The sequence below is a fragment of the Cavia porcellus genome, unplaced genomic scaffold, assembly GCF_034190915.1.
Source record: "Cavia porcellus strain 051 isolate PalLab524CR breed Dunkin Hartley unplaced genomic scaffold, mCavPor4.1 scaffold_14, whole genome shotgun sequence".
Taxonomy (NCBI): domain Eukaryota; kingdom Metazoa; phylum Chordata; class Mammalia; order Rodentia; family Caviidae; genus Cavia; species Cavia porcellus.
In genome coordinates, this window is record NW_026947497.1 from 76,030,825 (window position 1) to 76,057,451 (window position 26,627).

The 26,627-nt window shown below is 34.1% G+C and overlaps 1 protein-coding gene and 1 pseudogene across 19 annotated transcripts in view; both read left to right on the top strand.

Annotated features, from left to right (window-relative positions):
- Dlg1 (discs large MAGUK scaffold protein 1) overlaps nt 1-26,627 on the top strand; it is a 199,246-nt gene that overhangs the window by 144,367 nt on the left and 28,252 nt on the right. For all 19 annotated transcript variants that reach the window (XM_063224295.1, XM_063224293.1, XM_063224291.1 and 16 more), the window contains 5 exons: nt 2,829-2,985; nt 13,415-13,517; nt 18,298-18,412; nt 20,821-20,997; nt 25,233-25,302. In XM_063224295.1, the coding sequence (XP_063080365.1) occupies nt 2,829-2,985; nt 13,415-13,517; nt 18,298-18,412; nt 20,821-20,997; nt 25,233-25,302 (622 nt within the window). The remainder of the gene's footprint in view (nt 1-2,828; nt 2,986-13,414; nt 13,518-18,297; nt 18,413-20,820; nt 20,998-25,232; nt 25,303-26,627) is intronic.
- On the top strand, nt 3,070-10,106 carry LOC106029162 (transcription termination factor 1, mitochondrial-like; annotated as a pseudogene).

The window sequence follows — 26,627 nt, forward strand, 5'->3', positions numbered from 1 at the left end:
TCCCCTCTTTTTTTGTTCTTCCATTCCACCATCTGTTTTTTCTTGGGTGGTGCTTAGCATTTCTCTGACTATTTTGCATACTTCTAGCTTCAGGTCGTTGATAACTTCATTCCTGAATTGGTCTATGAGGCTCTCTATATGGTGCTTTATGTGTATTGGTGCGGTGTCCGCTATTGCCTGTTTCTCAGAATTGGGGGCCGAGGAGCCTTTCTTGTTGCTGCCTCTTCCCATATTCTCTGTTCCTTATATATGCAAGCTTATATGAGAGGCCCAGCTTCTCTCCCTGTCAGCCACAGCCTGATCGAATTGCGCAGGTTAGGTGTTCCCACTCACTGCTGCACACCAGGCAGCCTATGCGGGGCCCGCCCCCTCCCGGCCTCCGTCAGGCTCTGCGATCTGGGTTGGGCCAGCCTACGGGGTCCGCCGGCAGCGTCACGCAGGCCAGGCACTTTTCACCAATCCCGCCCGAGAGGGGAATGTGTGGCTGGAGTCCCCACTGCGCCCTGCTCCCGCAGGACTGCTCGGGCCCAGAAAGTCCGCTGGAGTCAAACTGTGGTGGAGTGTCAGTTTCTCTCACTCACCTCGCCACAAGTCAGAGCATGCCTCCCTGCCCGTCCTGTTTTCGACTCCGTTCGCAGACTCCCGTTCTTAGAGTTTCCGCGCGTCTCTCTCCTTGCCGAGCCGATGTAGAGGCAGCCAGCCACCGCGCGGCGGGAAACCCAAATCGCGGCTTCCAATGGCGCAGGGTCCAGCCTCAGCAGCGAGACTTTTCTGTTCGTGTTTTAGCACCAGGACTGCATTCCAAGTTGCTTTCTCTCAGCCGAGTTCGTTCCTGAGTCAGCAGAGCATAACTCCACCTGCTTATGTCTCTTTAGTCCGCACCATACCTGGCTTCTGAGCCTAGTTTTTCAGAGAGCCTCCGGTAGTTGCTGTTATCTGTCCGCCATGTTCTCCCGGAAGTCTAGACTGATCTTTCTTAACACTTCTTTGTTGTTATTTGCTAATAGTGCCTATTTCTAGAAGAAAAGTTAATGGCGTATCTTCAATCACTTTAGTTTACAAATTAAAGTACTTTTTTTAACTTCTATTTTTATTAGTACGTTTGCAGTACATGATTACATTCATCATGGAGAATTAATATGCGCACAAAACACCTTAATTATTCTCTGAAATATTAGTTATGGTTGCACCTTTATTTCTGTCCCTATCCTTCTTATTCCATGTCTCTTATCTAGAATATTATATTGGACTTTAAATATTTACACAGTAGATGTCCCACCCTGTTTACAAGAGTTTTTAATTTTTCTACATTCTCAGCAATGCTTATTTTTTTATTTTGTTCTATAGGATGTTTGTTTGTTTGTAGTATATGTGAAGTTTCTCTTTGTGGTTTTGATTTACATTGCTTTCATAACTAATTAAGCATCTTTCATGTATTTATGTTATTTGAAAATTAGAATGTATTTTCCTCTAAAACTACTGTTGGATTTCAGCAAAGTACTTTTAATTACCATTTGATCATACAGTACTGTAATATATGCACATTATAAAGTACAGTAGAAACCCTAAACTATGAATTCACTCTCTAAGATTAGGAATTAAAACACTATCAATATAGTAAAACCTAACTGTGACCCTGATTCTGCCATACTTCTTTTACACTACTCCTTTAAAATATTTTCCTGAATTTTATATTTATTACCCAATTTTTTCTTTTGTGGGTTATATGTGTAATATTTCCCTAAGCAGTATCTTGTTTAGTTCTACTGCTTTTGACAAGAAAATGTTGTAAGCCCCTAATAAATGAGCTGGCAAAATTAAATAATGATGAGTGTCTATATATGTCTTTAACATACTATTTTTAAGTTTTGAATAGCCTGATGTGTAAGAAGATTATGTAGTATATGAAAGTACACTTAAAATTTATTTTTTAAATACTTACCCGTGTTAAGGTGTTTGTGACCAATTGCCTCCTACATTGTTTTAGAAAAGTCACATTGCCAGGGATTTAGCTCAGCAGCAGCATAAGCGCCTGCCTTGCAGGCGCATGATTGGGAGTTCGACCCCCGGTACCAAAAAGAAAGAAAAGAAAAAAGTCACATTAAATTTTGCAAACACTTAACAAATATACTGTCTTACTTAAAAATAACCTCAAATGATATTCTGTGTTTCATCAAATCTAAATTACACTATTGGTGGGCATTTTGGTTGCTTTATTAAAAGATATGAATAGTTCCCATGTAAATATCTTAAGTTTTAGAAATTATGAAAATTTATCAATCTATATTCCAGAGATTTTGGAATTGACTAGATTATCAGAACTGACAAAAAGCCATAAGAAGTAAATAACTCACTAGAAATGGCTAAAGTTTTGGACTTTTTGTTTTGTTTTATTTTGAAACTGGATCTCCCTATGTTACCCAGACTGGTCTCGAATTCAGGGTTTAAGTTATCCTCCCACTTAGCCTCTTGTGTAGCTGGTGCTACAGGTGCGCACCACCACACACAACTTTAATTCATTTGTTTTTTAAAGTCTGAATTTGGGGAATTGCAAGGTTAGCAACCTAAGGTCCATGATGTCTCTGGTGTACTGTTGCCTTCACCTTCGTAATTACATATCCAAACAACAAAAGGGTTTTATTAAAAGTTCATTTGTTTGTTTGGGTGAGGGAGATGTTGACAGAGGAAGGAGAGTAATAAATATACTTATTCCTTACTAGCGGAAACATTTGCTTTCAATTCTCAGAGGCCAGTGGGCTGAAACCTTCTCACTAATAGAATGTCAGATTCTAAATTTCAAACCCCTTTAATTTTTTTTTAATTTTCAGGGAACCTAGAAAAGTTATTCTTCATCGTGGCTCAACAGGCCTTGGCTTCAACATTGTAGGGGGTGAAGATGGAGAAGGAATATTTATTTCCTTTATCTTGGCTGGAGGACCTGCTGATCTAAGTGGAGAACTCAGGAAAGGAGATCGTATTATTTCGGTAGGATGTGTTTACCAGCATAGTATTTTTTTGTCTTATCTTTCAGCTGTTTATGATTACAAGAGAATTTTCTATCTAAAAGCTATGGATATATCTTGGTTGTTTTGCCATTTTACATCTGAATTTCGAGATTGCAGTGATACCAAAAAATATATTTTATGACAGATTTTCCTTGATATTTGAACTTCTTACAAGGAGTCAATTGGGAGAGGTGTTCCATTTTTATTTGCAGTACTGAGCACTGAATCCTTTTTTCAGTCAAAGAACAATGAAGACTTGGAGAAAACTCTGTTCAGTTGGATTGACCAGTAAATGCCTTTGTCATTTATTGACCAATGTCTCTTGTAACTTCTCCAGTAATCTTGATTTAAATAAGCAGATGGTTGAATTTTTGCATGAAATGTTTGTCTTTGAGTTCTAATGACTCCACCGATGACAAACCAGAAAGATAATTTTCAAAAACCCCTTCATCTTAATTCAGAGCACCAAACAAGTTAAAGCTAACATTAAGTTTTTATAATCAGCTTCCACCTTGAACAAGGATGAAAGGCTGGTTCTGGCATGTGATTCAGGAGCTGGAATCCTAGACTTTCCCAATGTAGTCAAAAGAAACTACACAAGTATCTAAAGAGAAGCTGTTTTCCTTTGGATGTACTGAAGAGGTACAGAAGTTTGTTTTAAGCTATTCAGATGTGGTCTTCTTGGCAGAAAAAAAGTTTAATGATAAAGCAGATTACCTTGTAGAACAAAAAAATTAGTATTTCACAAATAATTGAAAATCTTTGGGTTCTAGATTCAAGCATAAATACTTTTAAAAGTCGAATCAAAGAATTAGTAAATGCTGGCTATAACTCAAATACATCAAACATCACTATTCTGTCTTGGAGTAAAAAAAAAAAAGTTTTTTTTTAACAGCACCTGGGGCTCAAGTTCTAAAATGCAGCAATATTTATTTTTGATTTTGGGGTGTCAAAGGAGAATTTTTATTTCCTAACCACAGATACATATATAATGATTCTTTGGGTATTTTGGCTTAAAGGTTTGTAAAAACTCATAATTGGTATGGTCCAGTTACTTCTCCGAGCTACTACTTCCCCAGTTTGAATTAATGCAACATCCCACTGAATGCAGGCTGTGACTGCTGTACAGTATGATAGTTCCTGAGTGCTATCCAAAGCAGTATGTAGAAAGATTATACAAAATAAGCTCTTTTGGTTTCTATCCAGATTTAAAAATTGACAGTTTGATTTGGACAGCGAGCTTAGTAGTGGCAGCACTTGTGTAGCATGTGCAAGGTCCTGAATTTGATCCCCAGCATAGCCAAAATAAAAACAGAAGACAGAAAACAAATTAAGAGATTTGAGTTGTTTCCTATCATTGTTTCATTCCAAATTCCAGATTCTCCATTTAAACTATTACTATTATGCCCTCCCTCCCTGCCAAAAAAACAGCCCTATAATTTATTAAAGGAATGTTCATGTTTCTTTGAAGACAAGGATACCTGCAATGGGTATAAGATGGTAATGTCTTCATCCCAAAAGCTGTGAATATGTTATGTTATATTGCAGTAGATTTTACAAAAGTGATAGAAGTTAAAATGTGATTAAGTGAAGGCCCTTGATACGGGAAAATTTTCCTAAATTATTTGAGTAAGCCTAATATAATAGGATCCCTTAAAGTGAGAAGGGAGGCAAAAGGGGACATCATAGGCATGTTATATGTAAATTTTATATAAAAGTAACTTGCCTGGGCTGGGGATTTAGCTCAGCAGCATAAGAACCTGCCTTACAAGCAGGTGGTTGTCAGTTCGATCCCTGGTACCGATTAAAAAAAAAAAAAAAAGAGTAACTTGACCACTTTTGCTGGTTATGAAGTACAAAGGGGCTATGAAGCATGGAATGTGGGTAGCTTATAAAAGGCAAGGAACTGATAGTTCCCTAAGCCCTCCTAAAATGAGTGCAGCCTTGATGGCACCCAGTGAGACCAGTATCAAACTTCTGATCTATAGACTCATAAGAATAAGTTTATATTTGTTTTTTAAAAAGAGAATCATTCCTGAGTCATATAAGGCATTCTTAAGTATAAAGCAACTGTCACTAACTGACATAATGTATATCACTGTTGGAATACTAGAAACCTACACTAAAAAATGTGTCTTCTGACCCTGAACAGATGTGTGAAAATCAACAAGAGCTCTGAAATTTCAATTGCTAAGGCACACAAGTGGAGCATGAAAGTTGAGATGAACCTCTCTCAGACAGTGATGACAGAGATGAGTGGGACAGAGAGAAGAAAGGTATCTCCTAAGACAAAGAAAAACTGAGACAGGTGGAAAAACACAAAGTATTTACCAACTCAGTAGGCGACAGTGTTTTCAAAGTCAGTGGCTTAGTTGTAAAACATGAGATCTTGTACATTTCACCAGTGCTTGCACCCTAAGGCCCTCAGGAAGAAAACTCTTGATCCTATTTTGAAAAGCCTTTAGCTAATTGAAACTAAAGTTATAATGAAACACACCTCAAATACAGATTATATTGATACAGCTACCAATTCTAGTAGCCTAACACATGGATTATTCCCTGTTTTCTGGGATTAATCCCTGACACACGAACTTTCTATTCCAGAATGGTAGTATACGGTATTTTCTTAAGTTTCAGTCCATATTCCTCTCCTTCTTTTTCTCCCCCCCCCCAATCAAACTGGCAAGCACTCTACTACTGAGCTGTAGTCCCAGCCCATTAAATTGTAAGATGTGAAATTGAAATCCATCTATGTCAATAACTGTATTCCAGTAAATAATCCTATTAAACTGTAGAAATTGTCAGCTTGGTTCACAGAAGCAAGACCTAACCATACTATTCATCAGAAATTCACTTTAAATATTGACATGTTGTAAGTGAGCATAGAAGATTCATCACATAAACAGCATATGAAAGGTAGTATATTAAAATGAGACAAAATAGAATTCAAGACAAATAGTGATATTATAGATGGATTCTATATGATGATAAAATATCATTTCTTCAAGAAGATACAATAATCTTAAATACATGTGTACCTAGTAAACCTTTCAAAATACATGAAGCAAAAAATGTCAGACCTACTAAAAAAAATGGACAATTCTACAATCACAGTTGAAGATTAAAGCACTCCCTTTTGTAATAAGTGGAGTAAATAGACAAAAGGAGAATCTCAGCTCTTACCTGGTGCCATGTACAAAAATTAAGTTGAATTGTAGATCACAAAGTAAACTTCTACAAAAAACTCTAGCATCAGGCAGATTTCTTAAATAGGATCAAAGAATTCTTAACAGACAGTGTTGAAACAACTGGGTATCTCCACTGAGGTCATGGCTTATGAATCTTATTTCAGAGATAAATCTTAATTCTAAGTGGATTAATAAAACATTGAAAAATATCTTTGCAACCCAATTTAGGCAAGTGTACTTTGGACAAGATGCCTAAAACACTACCCATACAAAAATACACCATTTAGAAATTAAGCAAGCCATTCATGGTTTAAAAAAAAAATAGTAACAATAATCTTAGTACATATACCTGACAAAAGGCTGTATCTAGAATACAGGTCTCTTGTAAATCAACAATAAAAGTATAAGTAACCCAACTTTAAAATGTCCCCAAAATGTAGCTGTTTCACAAAGGAAGATATACAAATGGGTTAGTAAGCATGTGAAAAAAGTGCTTAACATAATCAGGGAGCCACAAAAATCATAATGAATAAAGGAGTTTAAGGAATTTGAATAAGAATGATGTAATTTTAGTGTATCTTGATTTATAGTGATGGCTACCAGACCTACACACTTGTCAAAACTCTTAACAAACTCCTAAAAAATTTTACCTATGCCTAAATCAAAATCATAATGAAATGTAATATCCCATCTAGTTGGATGGCTCAGAAAAAAAGTTTATTGGTGAAGATGTAGAACAACTACAACTCCTTTTTTACTGGTGGACATGTGATATACCATAGAAGAACTTTCTGGAGATCCTTAAGAAGTTAAACACACATCTGTGTTGTCTTCTCAGTTTTACTTAAGAGAAATGAAAGCATATGTCCACAAAAGCACTTTGACAGAAGTGATCTAAATTTTCATTAATAGAAATATAGCTAAGTTGTGATATATTCAACAAGTTTAATCTTACTCAGCAAGAAAAAGAAGCAAACACTGAAATACAGGACAGTGTAGATAACTAAAAAGTACGTTGAGCAAAACAGATACCAAGTAAATATACACTGTATGATTTCTAGTTCTATGATAATCATAATACTAATGTATGTGATAATATTCAGAATATAGCTGTCCATAATTGGCACTGCCTGCAAAAGTGCCCAAACTCCGTAGATTGGTTGATGCATATATCTTCTTAGAGTAGTAGTTTCTTGATAATTTAACTGTTCAAATTTGTGCATTTTATATAAAGTACACTAATTTTTTTAAATATGTTAAGGTATATGTCAGTTACCAAATTCTGTCTTGGTTATTTTTTGGGGTTTTTTTTTTTTTTTTCTGCTGGCACAAATTCCCTATACCCAAAATTAAGGAAGGAAAAGTTTATTTAGCGTACAGTTTGTGAAGATTTCAGTCCATAATCAGCTGGCTCCAAGGCAGGGTGCCACATGGCACAGATGCCACACTTCAAGGCTACAGAAAACCGTAAAACAAGTGCAAAAGAATGGAGAGCAAGCCTCTTTTCCTCTCTTACATTGTAAGCATACTACCATCCCTCAGGGCGGATATAGCAGTCACAAAATCTCCATGCCTACCTCTTGCACAGGCTGAGGGACCCTGGCTCCCTGCGGAGTGACTTAAACTTCTTGATCTTCTGGAATTGACACAGTGAATAACATCCAGGAGGGTAGGCTTCTCTTCTACTTAGCTAAGCTTTTAGTTTTCTCAAATTGACACAATATATCACTATATAAATGCACATTTGTGATGAGGAATAAATTTTTTTAAAAACAGTATAATACAAATTAGCTGTCTACTTAGAGGAATAAAATTAGCTTAGTGCCTTACTTCATTCTTTGTGTCAAAATAGATTTTCAGTTGGCTTACAGTTTGCTGTGAGAAACTGAAAATATAAGTAAATGCTTTTAAATTGTCCATGCAGGACCATTTTGGAAACACTTTGTATGGGTCACTGACATATTGCTAACGAATGGTAAGCTGACCAGCATAATCAATCTCTGAGCCTCTTGATATTAGCACTGAAACTTCATGTATGTCAAGTCTTTTAAATATTTCAAAAGAATTAAAGGAAACCATCTTTTAAAATGAAAGTAGGGGGCTGAGGATGTGGCTCACCCAGCACAGCACCTGCCGGACAAGTGCAAGGTCGTGAGTTCAGTCTCCAGTACCAAAAAAAAAAAAAGCAAAAGCCAATCCTGAGAGCCTCCTTAGAGGGCTAGGGATACAGTTCAGTGGCACAGTGCCTGCTGACAAGCACAAAGTCACGAGTTTGGTTCCTCATACCAAATACATAAACAAGTATGAGAACAGTATCTCACCAAGTAGGGAACATCAACAAAGAAATTATGAGTAAGAGCCAAAAGAAAAATTAACTACAATAAAAGCTTTTCTAAACAAACTCAATAGCAGATTTGAGTAGGGAAAAAAAAATGAGTAACTTCAAATATAGATTGAAATTGTCCAAACCAAAGAAAAGAGTAAATAGAATCTTACTAAGTCTCAAAGACCTGTGAGACCGTCAAGTATACCAACAGATGAATAATAGGAGTACCTGAAAGGAAAAAAGGACCTGAAACCTCCACAATTTGGTGAAAAACACAGTTGAAGACATCCCAAGAAGTTCAGTGAACTCCAGCTTAAATAAATTTGAAGGTATTCATATCAAAAAGACACTATAATCAAACTGCCAAGGCTAAAAAATCTAAAAGCAGGAAGAAAAACAAGTACATCATCACACCAGGCATGGTGGCACACATGTGATCCCAGCATTTGGGAGACTGAGGCAGGAGAATCATTTCAGGTTTGAGACCAGCCTGGACTATAGAATGAGCTCAAGGCCAGCCTGAACTGCATAATGAGATGCAATCTCAAAAAGAAAAGAAAATGGAGGTGGGAGGAAGAAGGATGTAAAGCAGGAAAATACATCATCACATGCAAAGGATGCTCAATGAGATTAACAGTTCTATTCTTATCAAACACTAAAGACTAGTTGCAATGAAATGACATATTCAGAATTCTAAAAGAAAATTGTTGACCAGGGATTCTTTATCTATCTAAATTATCCTTTGTAAGTAAAGAAGAAATTTGAGCATTCCCAAATAAATAAAAGCTAAGTGATTTAATGTCTTATAAACTTCTACTATGCAATAAACACTAGAGGAAATACTTCAGTTTAAATGAAAGAACAGTTAAAGAATAACACAGATCCCCACAAAGAAATGCAGCATCAGTAAAGGTAACTGTGTCAGTAAGTGGGCTGGGGTGTGGTTTGGTGGTAGAGTGCTTGCTTAGTATGTGCAAGGCCCTGAGTTTGATCCCCAATATCACCAAACAAAAATTTAAGTATATTTTCAGATTTATGATTCCTTTTTTTCTCATCTGATTTAAAACCAATCAAAGTAATTACACATCTCTGTTGATTAAATACACATATATAGTAAGATAGAACTTATAGGAGAATAACATTACAAGAGGATATAAGGAACAGAATTTTCATATGCTAAGAAGTTAAATTTTCATTAATCTAATCATTGTAAGTTGTTGATTATAATCCAGGATAATTACTAAAAAGATACTGTATATAAATGCAAGAAATTACAAGAGAATTTAAATGGTATGCTAGGAAATATCTAGATTATTTAACATAAAAGGAACATTAATCAAGTTGTTGAACAAAAAAGATAGTATGGCAAAGAAAAATAGCAGAATTAATATTACAATATTTCTCTTCCGTTGTATTAAACATAGATTAAATGCTCCATTTAAAAGGCAAAAATTAGCCAGGCATTGTGGTGCACACATGTAATTCTAGCGTTTGGGGAGCAAATGCAGGAGGGTGGTGAGCTCTAGACAAACCTGAGCTACATAGGAAGACCCTGGTCCCACCCCCGCCCCAGTCTACCAAAAAAGGTACAAATTGATAAAGTGGATTAAAAAGCAAAATCTAAGTATTGTGCTGTCTACAGAAGCATATATAGGGCTGGAGATTTAGCTCAGTGGCATAAGCGCCCGCCTTGCAAGCACGCAGTCGTGAGTTCAACCCCAGGTACCGATAAAAAGGAAAAAGACAAAAAAAAAAGAAGCACAAATAGATTCAAGGTAAAAAGATGCTACACAATAAAACTAACCAAACATGACCTAGAGTGGCTAATGGTAATGTCAAAACAGACCTTAAAACAAAAATTGCTACTAATAGCAAAGAATATTTTAAAGTGTTATATACTTATATGTGATACATTATTTCATACATATATATTATCTAATTGTTCATAAATTTCTAGAAAGAAGTAAAATGACTTAAATAAAAGCATGATGACCATAATAAGTAAGGAAACTGACTCAATCATCAAAGTTTATGATCTAGCTCAGTAGTAGAGCATGTGCTTCATACACACAAGTCCTCGGATTCAAACACAACATGAAAGAAAAGAAAGCTAAGAGAGGCAGAGGAGAAAAAAGTAGAAAATTAATAATCAGGTTTTTTCTACAACAGAGAAGCCCAGGTCCAAATGGCTTCACTGGTGGCCTGTCAGACTTTTAAAGAAGAATTAACACCAGTCATTACAGAAAGGAAGCCGTGTAAGGAAGATTTTTAAACCACTCTGTGAGGACAGTGTTATTCTTATACACAACGTACAGGCATAACAAAACTACAAGTCAGTATCCTCTATGACTATAACTGTAAAAATCTTCAACAAAATTTTAAAAAGTGAATCCAGCAGGATTTTAAAAAATTATACATTTTAGCCAAGAGAAACTTACTAAAGAAAATGCATGCTTTGTTCAGCATAAGAAAACCAGTCAAAAGTAAGACATCACGTTAGATATTTGATATAAGCCTTACAGTTACCTCAATTAAAAACAGAAAAAACAGAGCTCATAAACCAGTGCTTTTTTGTGATTAAAAAACAAAATACTCAACAAACTAGAAATACAAGGGAGCTACCTCAGCCTGATTAGGGTATCTGAAAAAGTGGTAGCTAACAAACTGACAAAAAGTAAAAAACTGCAAGCTTTCCCTCTAAAATCAAGAATACGACAAGATAGTTACTCTTCTCACTATGTTTAACATTATACTGGAGCTTCTAGCTTGAACAGTTAATCAAGTAAAAGAAGTACAGTAAAAGTCTTACAGTTAGAAAGTAGACAAAAAACTCTGTGGTTCACATAATATTATATATAGCAAGTATAGTATTAAGAAATTTAAAAACTATTAGTGCTAATAAACAAGTTTAACAAGATTGCAGGATAAAAGGTCACTATACCAAAAAAAAAAAAAAACTATATTTCTATGAATTAGCCTTAAACAACTCAAAAATAAAATTAAGAAAATAGGGCTTAGGGCAGCACAATGATACAGTAGTTATCTAGGATACAGGAGGCCTAGGGTTCAATCACGAGCATCACAAAGAAAGATGAAAGGAAGAGAAAATAATTCCATTTATAGTAGTATCAAAAAGAATAAAATACTTGAGTAAATTTAAGGAAATAAATAAAATATGGTATAGCCTATACAGAGACATATTATTCAACCCTAATAAGTAAGAGAGTTTATATGTGCTGAGGGTAAACCTTGAAAACTGCTGAGAAGCCAAGCCAAAATTGCTGAGAAACCACAGACTATAGTGCCTCATTGATTTGAAATATCCAGACCAGCCAAATCTAGTCAGAAGGGAAATTGGTAGGTTGGTGGGAGGAGGGAGGCTGCATGTGAAATTTCTTTTTTGAGCGAAGAAAACATTGGAGTTGTTTTGAAATTAAATTGGGTAGTTGTGAATGTAGTAAAAATCACTATTTCTCCATTTTTGTTTTGTTTTGTTATATAAATGTCTTTCACTACAAAAATTTTGACCTAAAATATTCTTAACAGTGTATCATACTTCCTTTGAAATGTTCAGTGATACTTTGGAAAGTACTTAATTTGTGATCTTGTCAACAGATTATGTACTTTTATATCTGCATAGGATTTATCTTCAAATCTTTTCTTTTAACAAAAGAATTTGACACAAATAATTAGTTATAAGTTGTATCTTTTCTGCAATAATGTATAAAAATTTATTTTCCTTTAGAATTTTTCTCTAATTTGTTTTCTCTGGAATTAGAAGGATTTTCTTTATGCACAGAGTGCAAAAAGTGCATTATTTATAATGTTTTGAGGTGTTTATTACTATTGTCAGAGATGTTCTCTAAAACCCCATTATTATGTGTTTGTTTAGCTTAGGATTTCTAGATCTTAGTTCTCATTCTCTAATGACCTTGGGCTAAAGATTTAACTCAGTAGCACAGTGCCTGCCTGGCAAGCAAAAGGTCCTGAGTTTGATCCTCAGTACTCAAAAAAAAAAGTTACACATGATGCATTTGTTTAGTGTTAAGAGTCTTCTTAATTCTCATTCAAGGGCTGTGTGTTTTAATTTGGTTACATTAATGGTGTCTTTAATAGGTAATATAAAGCATCAAACCTTTACATGGTTAAAATGTTCTTTGATGTAAATTTTATGATCTCATGATATTCTGACTTCATTGTAAATTTTTTTTGTCTTTCGTTTTTATCGGTACATTATAAATTTGAAGTGTTATATAATCCTTAACAGAGTTTAGATTAACTCTCGAGAATAGGTTTTCATATAAAATTTACATGATTGTGTTCCTGTCAAAAAGTTTTAATGAAAGTCCTAAACTTCACATTGTTCTACTTAATGCTGGTCCTTGGTTTTTAAAATTTTCAGATTTATTATACACAATTATAATGCTTATATGCATGTTCTTAGTCTTTAAGTAATTATTTTTCAGTTATACCAAAAGAATAGAAGCTTTAGTTGTAAATGGAAGAAAGGATTGGAAATGAGTTGAGCTGTAGGAATGAGAATGTAGTGGAAATGAGTGGATGCTCCAAGCAAAAAATGAATTTCCCTCTTGTTGCTTGAGTTACTAGTGAAAGAAAATATGTGAAATGATGACATTTGTTAATTTCTGTCAAAGTAAGATGCATTGCTTAATAAATAGAAAACTTTCTGGGGAGTATTGTTTTGGTTTTACTCACCATTGGGCAAAGTATTTTCAGTGAATAAAATTACTTTGAATGATAGTTTTTGTACTATACAGTATATTTTAGTGGTAAAATCATTGCAGCTAATCTGTGCCTTCTCAAATAACAAACCATTGTGATTTTTAATCAAAGTGATTATTTTCTCTCAAATTAAGATTTCATTTGATTCACAGGTAAATAGTGTTGACCTCAGAGCTGCTAGTCATGAGCAGGCAGCTGCTGCACTGAAAAATGCTGGCCAAGCCGTAACAATTGTTGCACAGTATCGACCTGAAGGTAATAAAGTTTTTCTATGATATATGATTTTTTTGGTTTTATAAAATTTTTCCTTCTAGCCAGGGATATATCTCAGTAGTACAAGCACCTGCCTGGCAAGTGCAAGGTCCTGAGTCTAATTCCTGATACCAAAAAAAAAAAACCTTCCTTCTAATGTTTTTATTTTCCACCTTAACTTTTTTTGGTTTGGTTCTGATTCATTAATCTTAAACCTAATTTTCCAGATGAAAATGTTTTTAATAAAATGTAGGAACTCTTATCTTCCAATTCTTTTGAGCATTGTACCATTGTTTGAATTAACTTTCAAGTGCTACTTTTTAAAACTTGAACCTCTAACCAAATATATACCTTTTAATATACATTTTACTGGCTCATTAATCTGAAAAAGTAATAAAAGCCATAAAGTAGAATACTTCCAAACAAAATGAGGTCACTCGAATTTTTCTAACTTTCGAACTAGATTGTTTGTTAATATCAAAGTTTAATGTGTCTTTTTCATAACCATTATTACTATTTAACATAAAAAGAAGACCACAGAGTTAGGATAAGACTCTAGTGTACATCAACAGAACCACTTTAACAGAAACCTCAGGGGATTTAAAAAGCTTAAACACCCAGAAGAATACATAGCGTTCTTGATGTTCATAAACACTATGGGGGAGGGAAAACATGATATGACTGAGGGGGCCAAAGGAAATGGCCTGTAATTTAGGAATTAACTCTTTTATCCTGAAGGTTGTAATATTTTGAATTTTTTCATGAAATTCATGTATGTTACCTAGAAAAATTCAAGGAACAAGAATTTGAAGAAAAACATTTCTATTATATTCCACTATTGTGTACATTCCAAAAATGCAGTAGATTCTTTCAGTTTATAAAACTCATGTTTGTAGGCTCAGCTGAATAAATTTAGTTATATACTGGATAGCTTTCACATTAACAAAAGAAAGGGAATTTTAACATAGGAAAGCAGAATACTAGTTCATTGACTTTTTTAACTTCCTGTGTGAAAGTTCATTGACTTTTGTGAGAAATCTGTTAGTGTGGGTCACACATGCTTTTATTTTAGGACACCACGTTCCCAACCTATATGTGTGCTGAACAGAAGTCAGATTACAATCACTGCTTATTGAAATAGCCAGCCTCTCACTTGTATGCTTATAACAAATACAAGCTGTTTAAGTAGGATTAAGGCTAAGTAAATATATGAGCCCTAAACACCCTTGAAAACATAAAGGGAACAAGGCAAATAAAACATACACACACTTCTACCCACAAAACTCTACCTCATGTTAAGCAAAATAGAGACGTTAGGTGTATTACTTGGACCACAAAATACAGACAGAGGCCGCTTATGCAGCTGAGAGCTGATAAAAGCCATGTGACTGGAATCAGGGCTTAGGCAGGGAAAGTATGAAGGTCCCTGTGTTAAAAGCACACTTGAGGAATGACGGAAACGTCAAACAGATAAATTCCATCTGTAAATGACTTCTGGCCAAATTATAAAGTTTCGGCATAGTTGGTAAAAATAACACCAAACTCTAACCCACTGAATAAATTAGGAAATTAGGAGTCCTTACCAGTATTAATAAATGAAATGCAGATTTGATGAGAATAAAGAAGTATACATAATTTCATTAACTTTTTTGCGTAGCAAAAACTCACAATGGAAAAATCTGGCAGACACAACCTTCATTAAGTGATAAAAGACAAAAATGATCCAAGTCAGTAAGACAAATCAGAATTATTTACCACCTTAATGATAGAGGGTACATGGGGACAAACATAACATCTCCTCTGTGGTATTCCTGCCAAAATTGCATAACCCCAATATAGTCATTTTTAGAAGCATCAGACAATCCCAGAATGAGCACAATTTACAAAATAATTGACCTGTAATTCTCAGTATCAAGATCACAAAGTCAAGGAGAGACTGCAACAGTCTTTTGTCTAAAAGAATCTTAAAAACACAATTAAATGCAAAACATTTTTAAACTGGATCCCTCTGATATAAAGAACATTATTGGTGAAACTTTATTGCAACCTGAGCATTAAATGGAAGTAACATTAATATTACTTTGCTGGTTTTGTAGTTATAGAGGAAAATATATTTATTTGAAGGAAATATACACTGGGCAAATTCAGAGTTGATGAGACATCAAGGAAACAAGTTACTCAGATAGTTCAGGAGAAACACAGTGTGATGTTTAATCTTCAAGAAGTATATATTAAGTGGGACGGGGCGAGATTTCAAGGCACAAGACAGGAGAAGTTAGACAAGCTGACCATGATGGTGCAGGCCTGTCATCCTAGCACTCAAGTGGCAAGGCAAAAGGGTAGGAAGTTCAAGGCCATCCTGGGATACATAAACTCTCTCAACAAAGTACAAAAACATTAGAAGTAATAGGCAATGACTATTCAGAATATACAAACTAAAGAGTTCATTAGGGAAAAAAACACAATGATAAAACAGAACACACAGTCTGTACAAGAAATTTTTTCTCCAAGATATTTCAAACTATACCAAAAGAACATTCCAACCCAGTGTGACAGTGGCCCATTCTATGATATGTACTACTAGCAGAGTGAGGCAAAAGGATCTCAAGCATCTCAAAACAGAAAGGGCTGAGGAGGTAGCTCAGAGCTTCCTAGGTTCAGTTTTTTAACATTGAGGGGCTGGGGGGATTAGCATTCCACATAAGAAACAACCCAATACTACAAGACTGACAGATGACTGAAATTTGATATCCAGCACCACAAAGGGGGCTGGGGACTTTATTTTTTAGTGGGAGTCTAGATGGAATTTAAATTGAATACGAAAACGAATGAACCTCAATTTTATCAGCATAACACCAAAAAGGAACTTTTCCAAATAATGTTAAAACATTAGCCTTTGTGGGCTATACTCTAAGAATAAAAAACTTTTAGGGAACCAATTATTGGTTTTCAGTAATCATCATGATGTTTTAGTATTGTTATTGCTGTTGTAAGTCTAACATTTGGATAAAACAAGTTACTGCAATATGCTTAATTCTGTTATCCCTGATAATTTGAGAGCCAGGATTCTTCATAGTCAAAAAAAAAAAAAAATAGAAACAAATGTAAGATTAGGAAAGATAAATTTAAAACCCAGGGCTGAGCATCATGGCTCACACCTATAATCCCAGCACTCAGGTGGCTGAGGCAGGAGGATTCCTATAAGTTGCACCCAGCCTGGGCTACATAGTGGGTTCAAGGCCAGCCTGAACTACATAGCATGACTGTTTCTCAAAAAAGAAAAAAGAAGGGCTAGAGATTTAGCTCAGTGGCATAAGCACCTGCCTGGCAAGCACAAGGTCATGAGTTTGATCCCCGGTACCAAAAAGAAAAAAGAAATTGAAGCCCAGTGATTCTAATTTTTAGTTGGAAGAACCAGTATACTTTATGTATGAGTGATCTCATATCTCTATTCATTACTCTGACTGTTATGTCTCTTATGTACTAAAAGTTTACCATGAGTTGATAATTGCTGAACTATAATAATGTCTTCTAATGTTTTTATTTAAATTGTTATATTTTAAAACTATTATTTTGCTAGATATTAATGTGAATGTTTAAATGTTTCTGAATTCTTTGATAAATTGTTGCTTCAATTAATGCGGTATTGATAAAACACATTTGATGGCTGTAGTGAAAGGAAGAATAACTCAGTGAAATTCATACTTTGTCTGTCTTGAACTTCCAAACAAGTTGTTTACCATAAGAAGACTTAAGTTTATAAGAAAACTGGATTGTTCTTACCTGGTTGTAAAAAACTATATATTTTGAAGACACTAAGTATATAATCACATAATCGCAATATTTTTGAAAAGTGCTATTTTAATTTAGTTTTTTATATGGTATGCTTTAAAATAGTCCATCCTCAAACTCATACTTGCTTTCTATTAAACTGTCTTTTTTGTTGTTGTTGTTGTTGTTGTTTTTTGCTACGAGGAATTAAACTCACAACCTCGCACCTAGCAGGCAGGTTGCAGTGCTGCTGAGCTATGTCCAGGCTCTTTTTCACTGTCTTAAATAAAAATATTTATGTTACTTCATATTGCTTTTATGTTTTATTTTGACAATTTATAAATTTAAAAAGTTAAAATAAATTTAGCTTCATTTATCAATTTGTTAAGGCATGTTTTTCCTATTGTTACTGACCATGCACAAATTCTGTGTTTAAGAATTTAAGGTTAATTCATTCCAAGGAAAGAAGTCAGCAGTCAAAGCATCATTTATGTTAATCACCATATTTCTTTTTTAATGTAAAAATTGAAGTACATTGGGACTGCCTCCCTGGCAAGTGCTCCCTGGTACCGAAAAAACAAAAAACAAACTAACAAAAAAAACTGAAGGAGAAGGAGACAGCCCAACTGCCATGGGTTGTGTGCTTTCCACTTCCTCAACTCAATAAACCTGTTCATTTTGTTTAAAAAAAAAAATTGAAGTACATCCAGTTTTTGTTTTTGTTTTTGTTTTTACCTCAGAATTAGGATGCAAGATTGCTAGTGCTATTTTTATTAGTAAAATTCTTTTAATTAATTAATGGTGATACGGATGTGAAGAAATTCTAATAGCTAATTCTAATTTATGATACATTTAAAGATTATTTTGCCTTGGACAAAACTTTATACAAGTTACTGTTCTAGGAATCTAATCATATTTGATCAATTTTAGGGTAGTTTACATATTTAATACATTGCTTTTAAGTAATTTATTAAGATGATGAAATACAGATTTATTTCTTTTTCTTCATCAGAGTACAGTCGTTTTGAAGCAAAAATACATGATTTACGGGAGCAGATGATGAACAGTAGCATTAGTTCAGGATCAGGCTCTCTGAGAACTAGCCAGAAGCGAACCCTCTATGTCAGGTAAATTTTTACTTCTAATTATGGTAACCCTTAATTATTTATACATATAAATTCTTTAAGATTTTTCACTGTGACTTAACTTAGGCTATTAAAAAGTACTGCAAATCCATAAAATTCTTTTTTAATGATTTCCTGATAGTGTCTTTCAGAAGCCTAGAATATTATTACAGTTTCATTTATAGAAATTTACAATATAAGCTTTTTATAGTAATAATTGATAAGGAAAGACAAAATAATTGTGGGTTTGAAATTTTTTTTTAGATTGACATTGTAGTAATGACTGCAAGCTGGGTATAGCCTCCCATATTAGGATTTACCTATGCATTTTTATACAATATGCTGCATTTAAGTAACAGTTATATGGCAATTCCCATAATAGCAAAGTGAGCATATTAAAAAAAAAATATATATATATATATATGTATATATATATATATGAAAGACAAGTGTGAAAAGCCTCACAAAAATACATATTTAGAAAATTTCTGTGTATTTTTAAATTTAAGAAAAGATATGTTATTTTTCTATAACATAAGATTAATGTAGCAAAATAAATATATACTATTAATTACTATATATATATAAATTTTTTTCCCATTTTGTTGGCTAATGAAACTTGAAACATACTGTATTCAATATACTGGGTTGAGAATGTAGCTCAATACAAAGGCCCTGGGTTCACTCTCCAGTGCTGCCAAAAATATATATATACTAAAAAGGAATATGATTTGTATATTAATTTCTAATTGCCATATTATAATAAAAGATTGAATACATTCTATTAAAAGAATAATTGCTGAACTCCTTACCTGTTGTTTATTTGTAGAGTTGGGGCTCAAACTCAGGGCCCTGTGCATGCTAGGTAAACACTACCACTGAGCTATTCTCAGCCCCTTGCTATACTCTTGAGAGCACTTATTTCAACTTAAGAATCTAATTTGTTTAAATATTGTTCATTAATCAAGTGATAGGACACAACATTTTCTTTTTGCCAAATTTTAAAATATTATCATTTTGCAAATGCAAAATTTAAATACTTTTCCTAAATATTTGTGCAGCTGATAAAGTCATCTGTAGTTTATTGATACTAACTCTGGAAATACTGTTTCAACTTGTAAACAGGAAGAAGTAATTAACTGAGAATAATTGCTACATTAATCTAGTCTAATCATCCACGTCTAATAATACAAATCTAAGTGTTTGGTGAACATAAAAAGAATTTTTTTCTCCATACTGGGGATTGAACCCAGGAAACCCTGAGCTGTATCCATATCTCTCTTAGTTTGGTTTTGAGATAAGATCTTAAGTAAATTTCTCAGGATGGCTCAAAGTTGTGCCTCTCTTGCTTTCAACCTCCAAAGCAACCAAGATGATAGGCATGTACCACTGTGTCTAAGAATATCTCTTAATGTTTACTCTCTGTTATTTTAGAGCAACTAAGTGTTTAGTTGTAGCTTAGTGGTAGGGTACCCCAGTACTATAAAATGTGTGTTGTCATTGGATTATACTGAAAGCAATGGTTGCTTTTATTATGAGATGGAGTCTCTCTGTGATCCTCAGGTACACATTGAAAACTATGAACTACCAATTCCTCCTGCCTCAGTCTTCTAAGGAGCTGAGACAACATTTGTGTACCACCACACCAAAAAGCATTTTTAAAATTTATCTTGCACACTTTAACTAATGCTATTTAATCTCAGAACAACCCCAAAACATAATATGATTAGGCCCATCAGACATAAGATGGAGACCCCAAAATTTCTGAAAGCAAAACAAGCAAAAACAAAACTACAATAAAACTCTGATAAGTTGGGACACCACAGTCAAACCTACAACAGTCTGATTCCAAAGCATGTGTTGGTACTGTGCAACATATTATGAAACTACATTGTCATTTTTAATTTTCCAGAAGTCACATTTAAAAAGTAAAGAAAATATCAGCTGTGATGACACATGCCTGTAATCCCACCACCCAGAAGGCTTAAATGAGAAAATTGCCACAAATTTAAGGCCAGCCTAGACTACATAGCAAGACCCTGTCTCAAAAGAATAAACCAAAAAAAAAAAAAAACAAAGTTGAGTATAATAGCACATGCCTGAAATCCTAAGACAGGATTTTGAATTTGACACCAGCCTAGACTATACAGCAAGACTCTGTCTCAGAAAAAAATTTTTTCTGCTACACTTTTAAAAGAAATAAGTAATGCATCAAACAACAAACCATTTCCTTTACACATCAGATTTTTGTCTTATGTCTTATAATAGTGCAAAATTGTCCTTAGCATTATATGTGTACCATAGTACTTTAATCATTCATTAAATATATGATTTCAGAATCCTATATTTATTTCAAATTGATTAATAACACTATAACAAACAATTATGAACTTTCTTTCTTCTGAGACTAGAGCCCTTTTTGATTATGACAAGACTAAAGACAGTGGCCTTCCAAGTCAAGGACTGAACTTCAAGTTTGGAGATATCCTCCATGTTATTAATGCTTCGGATGATGAATGGTGGCAAGCCAGGCAAGTCACCCCCGATGGCGAGAGTGAGGAAGTTGGAGTGATTCCCAGTAAACGCAGGTAAATAAGTTTTTCTTACCATTTGGAATTAGGTCATAAATAACCTCTAAGAAATTACTGTTTCTTTGCTTTTATTTTACTCTATGGTGGAGATGGGCCTGGAGGACTTTCTACTCAATGACATTAACCAGACAGACATTATATGATCTCAAGTTTATATGAAATCCAAAATAGATAGTAGAATGAGTGTGGCCTGTAGGGAATGGGTGCAGCTGGAAATCGATCACACTGTGGGCCCAAATCAAGGCCAGCCCTGAAAACACAGAGAGCCCAGAAGAAGCCACATAAGCAAGCTATTCCAGCTCCAAGAAGGCAAAGGACCAGGCAAACGTTGCTAGGCAGAGGGGTTGAAACAGACATCATCCTCCTGAGTGTAGAAATAAACATGCTACAGTGGTTAAGCAGTCCCTTTTCTCCCATCAGGAGAGAGGGCTTCACCTGACCTCAGCTTTTGTCTCTTTTTATTTTCCCATCCTCTTGCCATCCTCTCCCCTAGGAACATCTAGAGCTGTGCCAGTAGCAGCAGTTACCAGGATCTAGAGGGAGGAGGTATAGGAAAATGTTGGTCAGGTGGAAACTTGCAGTTGTACAAGAGGAATAAGTTTAGGAAATGTAACATTTAGCATACTAAGCCTTATGTAATATTATTCTATAGTGTACTTACAATTTGCTGAGAAGGTAGATTCTTAAGAGTACTAACCATCCCCTTCCCAAAAAAGGTAACTGTAAGGTGATAATTAGCTTGATTGTAGAAATTTTATTTTACATATATATATCACACACACTACAGTGTCACATATGTGTGTATATGTCATATGTATGATAACTGCGTATTTGATACAGAAATAAACTTATGCAGGTATGGTAGCACATATCTATAATCCCAGCACTTGGGAGACTGAAGCAGAAAGATCAACATGAATTTGGAGGAAGCCTGGGCTTTGTAGTGAGTGCAAGGCCACACTGAACTGCAGAGTGGTAAGATCCTGTCTCAAAAAATAATAATAATTTAAAAAAATAAATTTTAAAACACCAACACAACTGAATAAACACAGAAGTGATGATTTTATACTTTGCTTTCCATATTGTGCTTCACAGCTATTTATAACTAGTGTCAACTAGAAAATATGATGTCACCATATAGAAAGTCTTAAAACCTCCTACTGATTGCTGAAAGCAAGATGAGTGTATTTTAAAATGACAGTACTATGTGTCTATACCAGTGCAGGAAAAAAGTATCTGTAATTTTCCCATGTAGGTAGTAACAGGGCTTAAATTTTTGATTATATACATTGCCTCTTTTAGATTTAACATATGGAGGTAGATGCAAGGATGTTGGTTGGTTGGTTGGTTTGTGTTAGTAATATTTTAGTGACAGTTCACATCTCTTTATTTTAGGCTTAATGGTACAGTCTTCCTCTACTTTTAATCATTCATTTTAGTGATTTATTTGTGCTTTTTTATTATCTAGTGGCAAAAGGGGTAAAGTGTAGGCTGACTTTGAAAAGGATGATCTCACCTTATCTTTGTAAGGTCTCAGAATGTTTACTGTCTCCACTTTTATGAGAAAGGCATTAAAACGTCAGTTTATAATTCCCTCATGATAGCTTCTTTGTGAGATCTGATTACCCAAGTGATTGCCTAAAGTCCTTTCTTAAGGACTTTTTTTTAAACAATTTTATTGAGGACTGAGGCAATAGGATCACCACAAGCTCGAAACCAGCCTGGGCTACAGTGAGACCCCCTCCCCCCAAATTTTTTTTAAAGAACCAGCAAAAATGGTGATGTTTGTTATAGCCAGTTAATTCACTTGAGCTCGTTTAAGATACAGTAAAGAACTTCCTACTAATGAAGTAAATTTCTACTTATTTTGTTGGAGTTAGCATAATTGATAAATATACCAATTAATGTATTATTTATGTATATTTGTCCCAAAAAGTAGTGATACCTTATTCTGTTTTGTTTTTTATAGTGCTGAAAATAAAACTAGGGCAAGGGTTCTAGCCTAAGCTGTGCCACCAGCCCAAGTATTGCAAGGATTTGTAATGTGAAAATGGTGTGTTTTTAACAGTTGTTAGCTAGATCTATATACCAGTAAGATCCAGTTAATGTTTCGTCTCATACTGGACAGAAAAGTCCTTTTAAACAGACTATCCCCTTAGCACAGCTTTTTCCTGCAATAGAATGTGCTCCGTTTAAGGTTCAAAAACAAAACCTCATATTATATCATGTAAGAACTAAACATATGCCAGCAGCCAATGAGAAAATGCTGCTGACTTTGGTAGAAGAGAGAAGTAATGCAAAAGATAAGTCTTGAGAACTCTACCAGCCCCCAAATTCAAGAGTAACATTGTAGAAGTAGTTTTTCTCCCACAATACAATATGAAGCCACAACTGATTATGCTACTTCAGTTTCCACTGTATTCAAAACTTGTTTTCCCTTAAACGAAACTATCTCCTGCTTAGACCTCTTCTAATAGTATCATGAAGAATTATAATTACTACAATTCTTGCCTCAGTAAAGACCCAAACATGCTTATAAATTATTCATATCATATATCATCAGGATTGCTCTGCAACAATATAAAACATAAGTTTTAAGTTCATCGGTGCTGTAAGGTTCTGCTATACCCACAGTAAAACAATAGAGCTAATAATAAAGAAGATACATTTATTCATTAGGTGTTTTGCTAGGTTTTTCTGTGGTATACTAACATAATTATAAATTGAAATCTGAGGATTTGTAAAAGTCTAACTTATATGAAAGTTTGCAAGATTCATATTACTATATTCTATATGAAAACTGATTTTATTGTTATAGTTTATTTGCTTTTCTTCTTCTTCTTCCTCTTCCTCTTCCTCTTCCTCTTCCTCTTCTTCTGTGTAGTTTAGGCTGGCCTCGAACTCACAGTGATCCTCCTGCCTCCTCTCCTTAGGCATGCACCACCATACTCAGCCTTGCTTGTATATCTTGAACAGTTAAATGTGCATTTAAACTTTAGTAGGGTTCAAAATTCAAATGTCTTACTTCAAACTCCTACTTACTTCCAAACAATTATTTCACCCTCATCAGAATAAGACAGGTTACCAGTTCTTATGTATCCTTCCAAAAATACTTTAAAATGTCATTGGTTTCTTTGTAGACATATATATATGTCATTGGCATTAACCTTAATGTATTTCCAACTTTTTTATTTTTTAAACTTTCAGAGCTGTAGAAAAATAAGAATCAAAAAAGAAAAGCTAATACATTGAACCATATATCTTACCTACTTGCACCAGTTGTTAAATTTTGGCACATTTGCATTCAAATTAACATCTGTGTTCTAATTCTAAACTAATATTTAAATTTAAAAATATGGAATACCTAGAAATCACCAAACTGAAAAAATACTACCTCCCAATGCTTTCAATATAATTACAGATTTGAGTGTAAATAAAAGTATAATCACACATGATATATTTTGCTACCTCATTATTGGTTTTTGTATCATAATAAAATGAGCCCTTCTGTTTCTCAGTAACTTTAATTAATTTTAGGATATGAACCTAGATGATTCCTAATGATTTTAGAATATAAAGATGCCAATTATAAAGGTATCGATTTTGGTGCTTTCTAGTAAGACTCTTAGATATATTTATTATAGTTAAAAAATAACATTCTGGCTAGCATGGTGGCTTCTGATTATATCCCAGCTAGTCAAGGGGCTGAAGGAGGATTGAGAGTTTTAGACTAGCCTGGGCAACATAGAGATTTCATCTCAAAAAAGAAAAAAAGAGCAAGGCATGGTAGCATATACCTGTAATCTCAGTACTCAGGAGACTGAGACAGGAAGATCACTGAGATCAAGGCTAGCCTAAACATATTCAAATTCAAGACCTGTCTCAAAAAACAACCCAAAAAGAAACATTCTGGGGGCCAAGGGTGTAGCTCATTGGTTGAATATTCACTTAGTACATATGAGGCCTTATGTTCAATTCCCAACAGCAAAATATAAAATAAGGAAAGTAACTACTTATTGAAGCAGGCATGGTGGTCCATTCCTATGATCCTAGAGAAACTGAGGCAGTAAAATCACAAGTTGAAAAGCTCAGCCTGAGCAATGTAGAGACTCAGCAAAATCTTGTCTCAAAATAAAGAGCCAAATTTATAGCTCAGTACAAAGTCCTTGGGTTCAATCCCCCATACCACAAAATAAATAAAACATATGTTGTAACCATCTTTACATTGACAGAGTTGAGAAGAAGGAACGAGCCCGGTTAAAAACAGTAAAATTCAATTCTAAAGCAAGAGGAGATAAAGGGGTGAGTACATGGTCTTTTATTTCTAAAACTCAATAATTTTGCAAATAATATCTTGATAATGCTTATCTGAGCTATGTTAAAATGAAAATGATTTTGTGATAGGAACTAACCTAAATAGCTCTTGCCATACTGGTACTTTACAGAAGTAGTAAGCATTTATTAAATTAAAGCACCTATTTCACAGACCTCACCAGATTATCAAATTGTCATTTGATATATTCTTAGCAACTTACATTTAGTCAGGATTATTTTTATAAATGAATTATCTTATCAGTATTAATCATGACTACTATAGATCACCTTAAAATATGAACTAAGTCATAATGTAAGTTTTCAGGTTGTTGAACGTGAATTCACAGACATTTCCTTGCTTTACATGCCCTTAATTCTGGAAATTGTTCCTTGATAAACTCTGTTTTAAATATTGATATCAACATGAATCTTTTACTTGGCAAGAATAAAGTGACAGAGTTTTATAGATGACTAAGAAATATTTCAAAATTCCTTCATACATATTTTAGATCTGAATTAGTTTTCATGTACTTCTTTCTGCTTGAATAAAAATTTTGAGTATGAAAAAATGACAAAGATAGTTCCAGCTTCAGTTATACTAAATATATGTACTTATTATGCTCAGCTGACCATACCTGAGTCTAAGAGCCTAAAGATAGGGCTGATGCCATGTCATGGGGAAATACCTTTCACAGCTATGCATAAGTCTCTCATTTTTAATCTAAAGTATAATTTCATAGGTCTTTTGACTACATTTGAAATGAATCTGAAAATTCACTCAGCAAGTAAATTTATACTGTATGCCTTTCTGCTATCTCTGAGCACTCAAACATAAAAGTTTAAAATTTAAATAAGATCCTTGGCCAAGAAATTAAATCTGTGTAAATTGTGTATGTTCAGTTTTTTGGAAATAATAAATTCTCTTTAGTTGTAGCTTTCAGAAAATACAAAATTATCTGAAGCAGTATGTTAAAATAGCAATTTTTTATTGGAGGAGAAATTCCAAGTAAATGCTTAGAATTTCAAATAAGTAGAGTGATTTTTGTGCTTGTTTTATATATGTCATTAAAAATATTTCAGTACACTACATCATCAACAAATCGAAAAAGAGGTTGCATGTTGTAACTTTTCTTTCTTACTATAAGAAGTTAACTGAATTAACTACATATTTAAACCTCAGTCTTGTTTGTTGAATATAACCAACTTTATACAATCACTGTGTTCTAACACAGCACCAAAAGTATGCATGATAACTAAGTGGGGTAAAAATACGCTTGCCATTGATACAGAACTGCATTTCTTTCCAGAATATC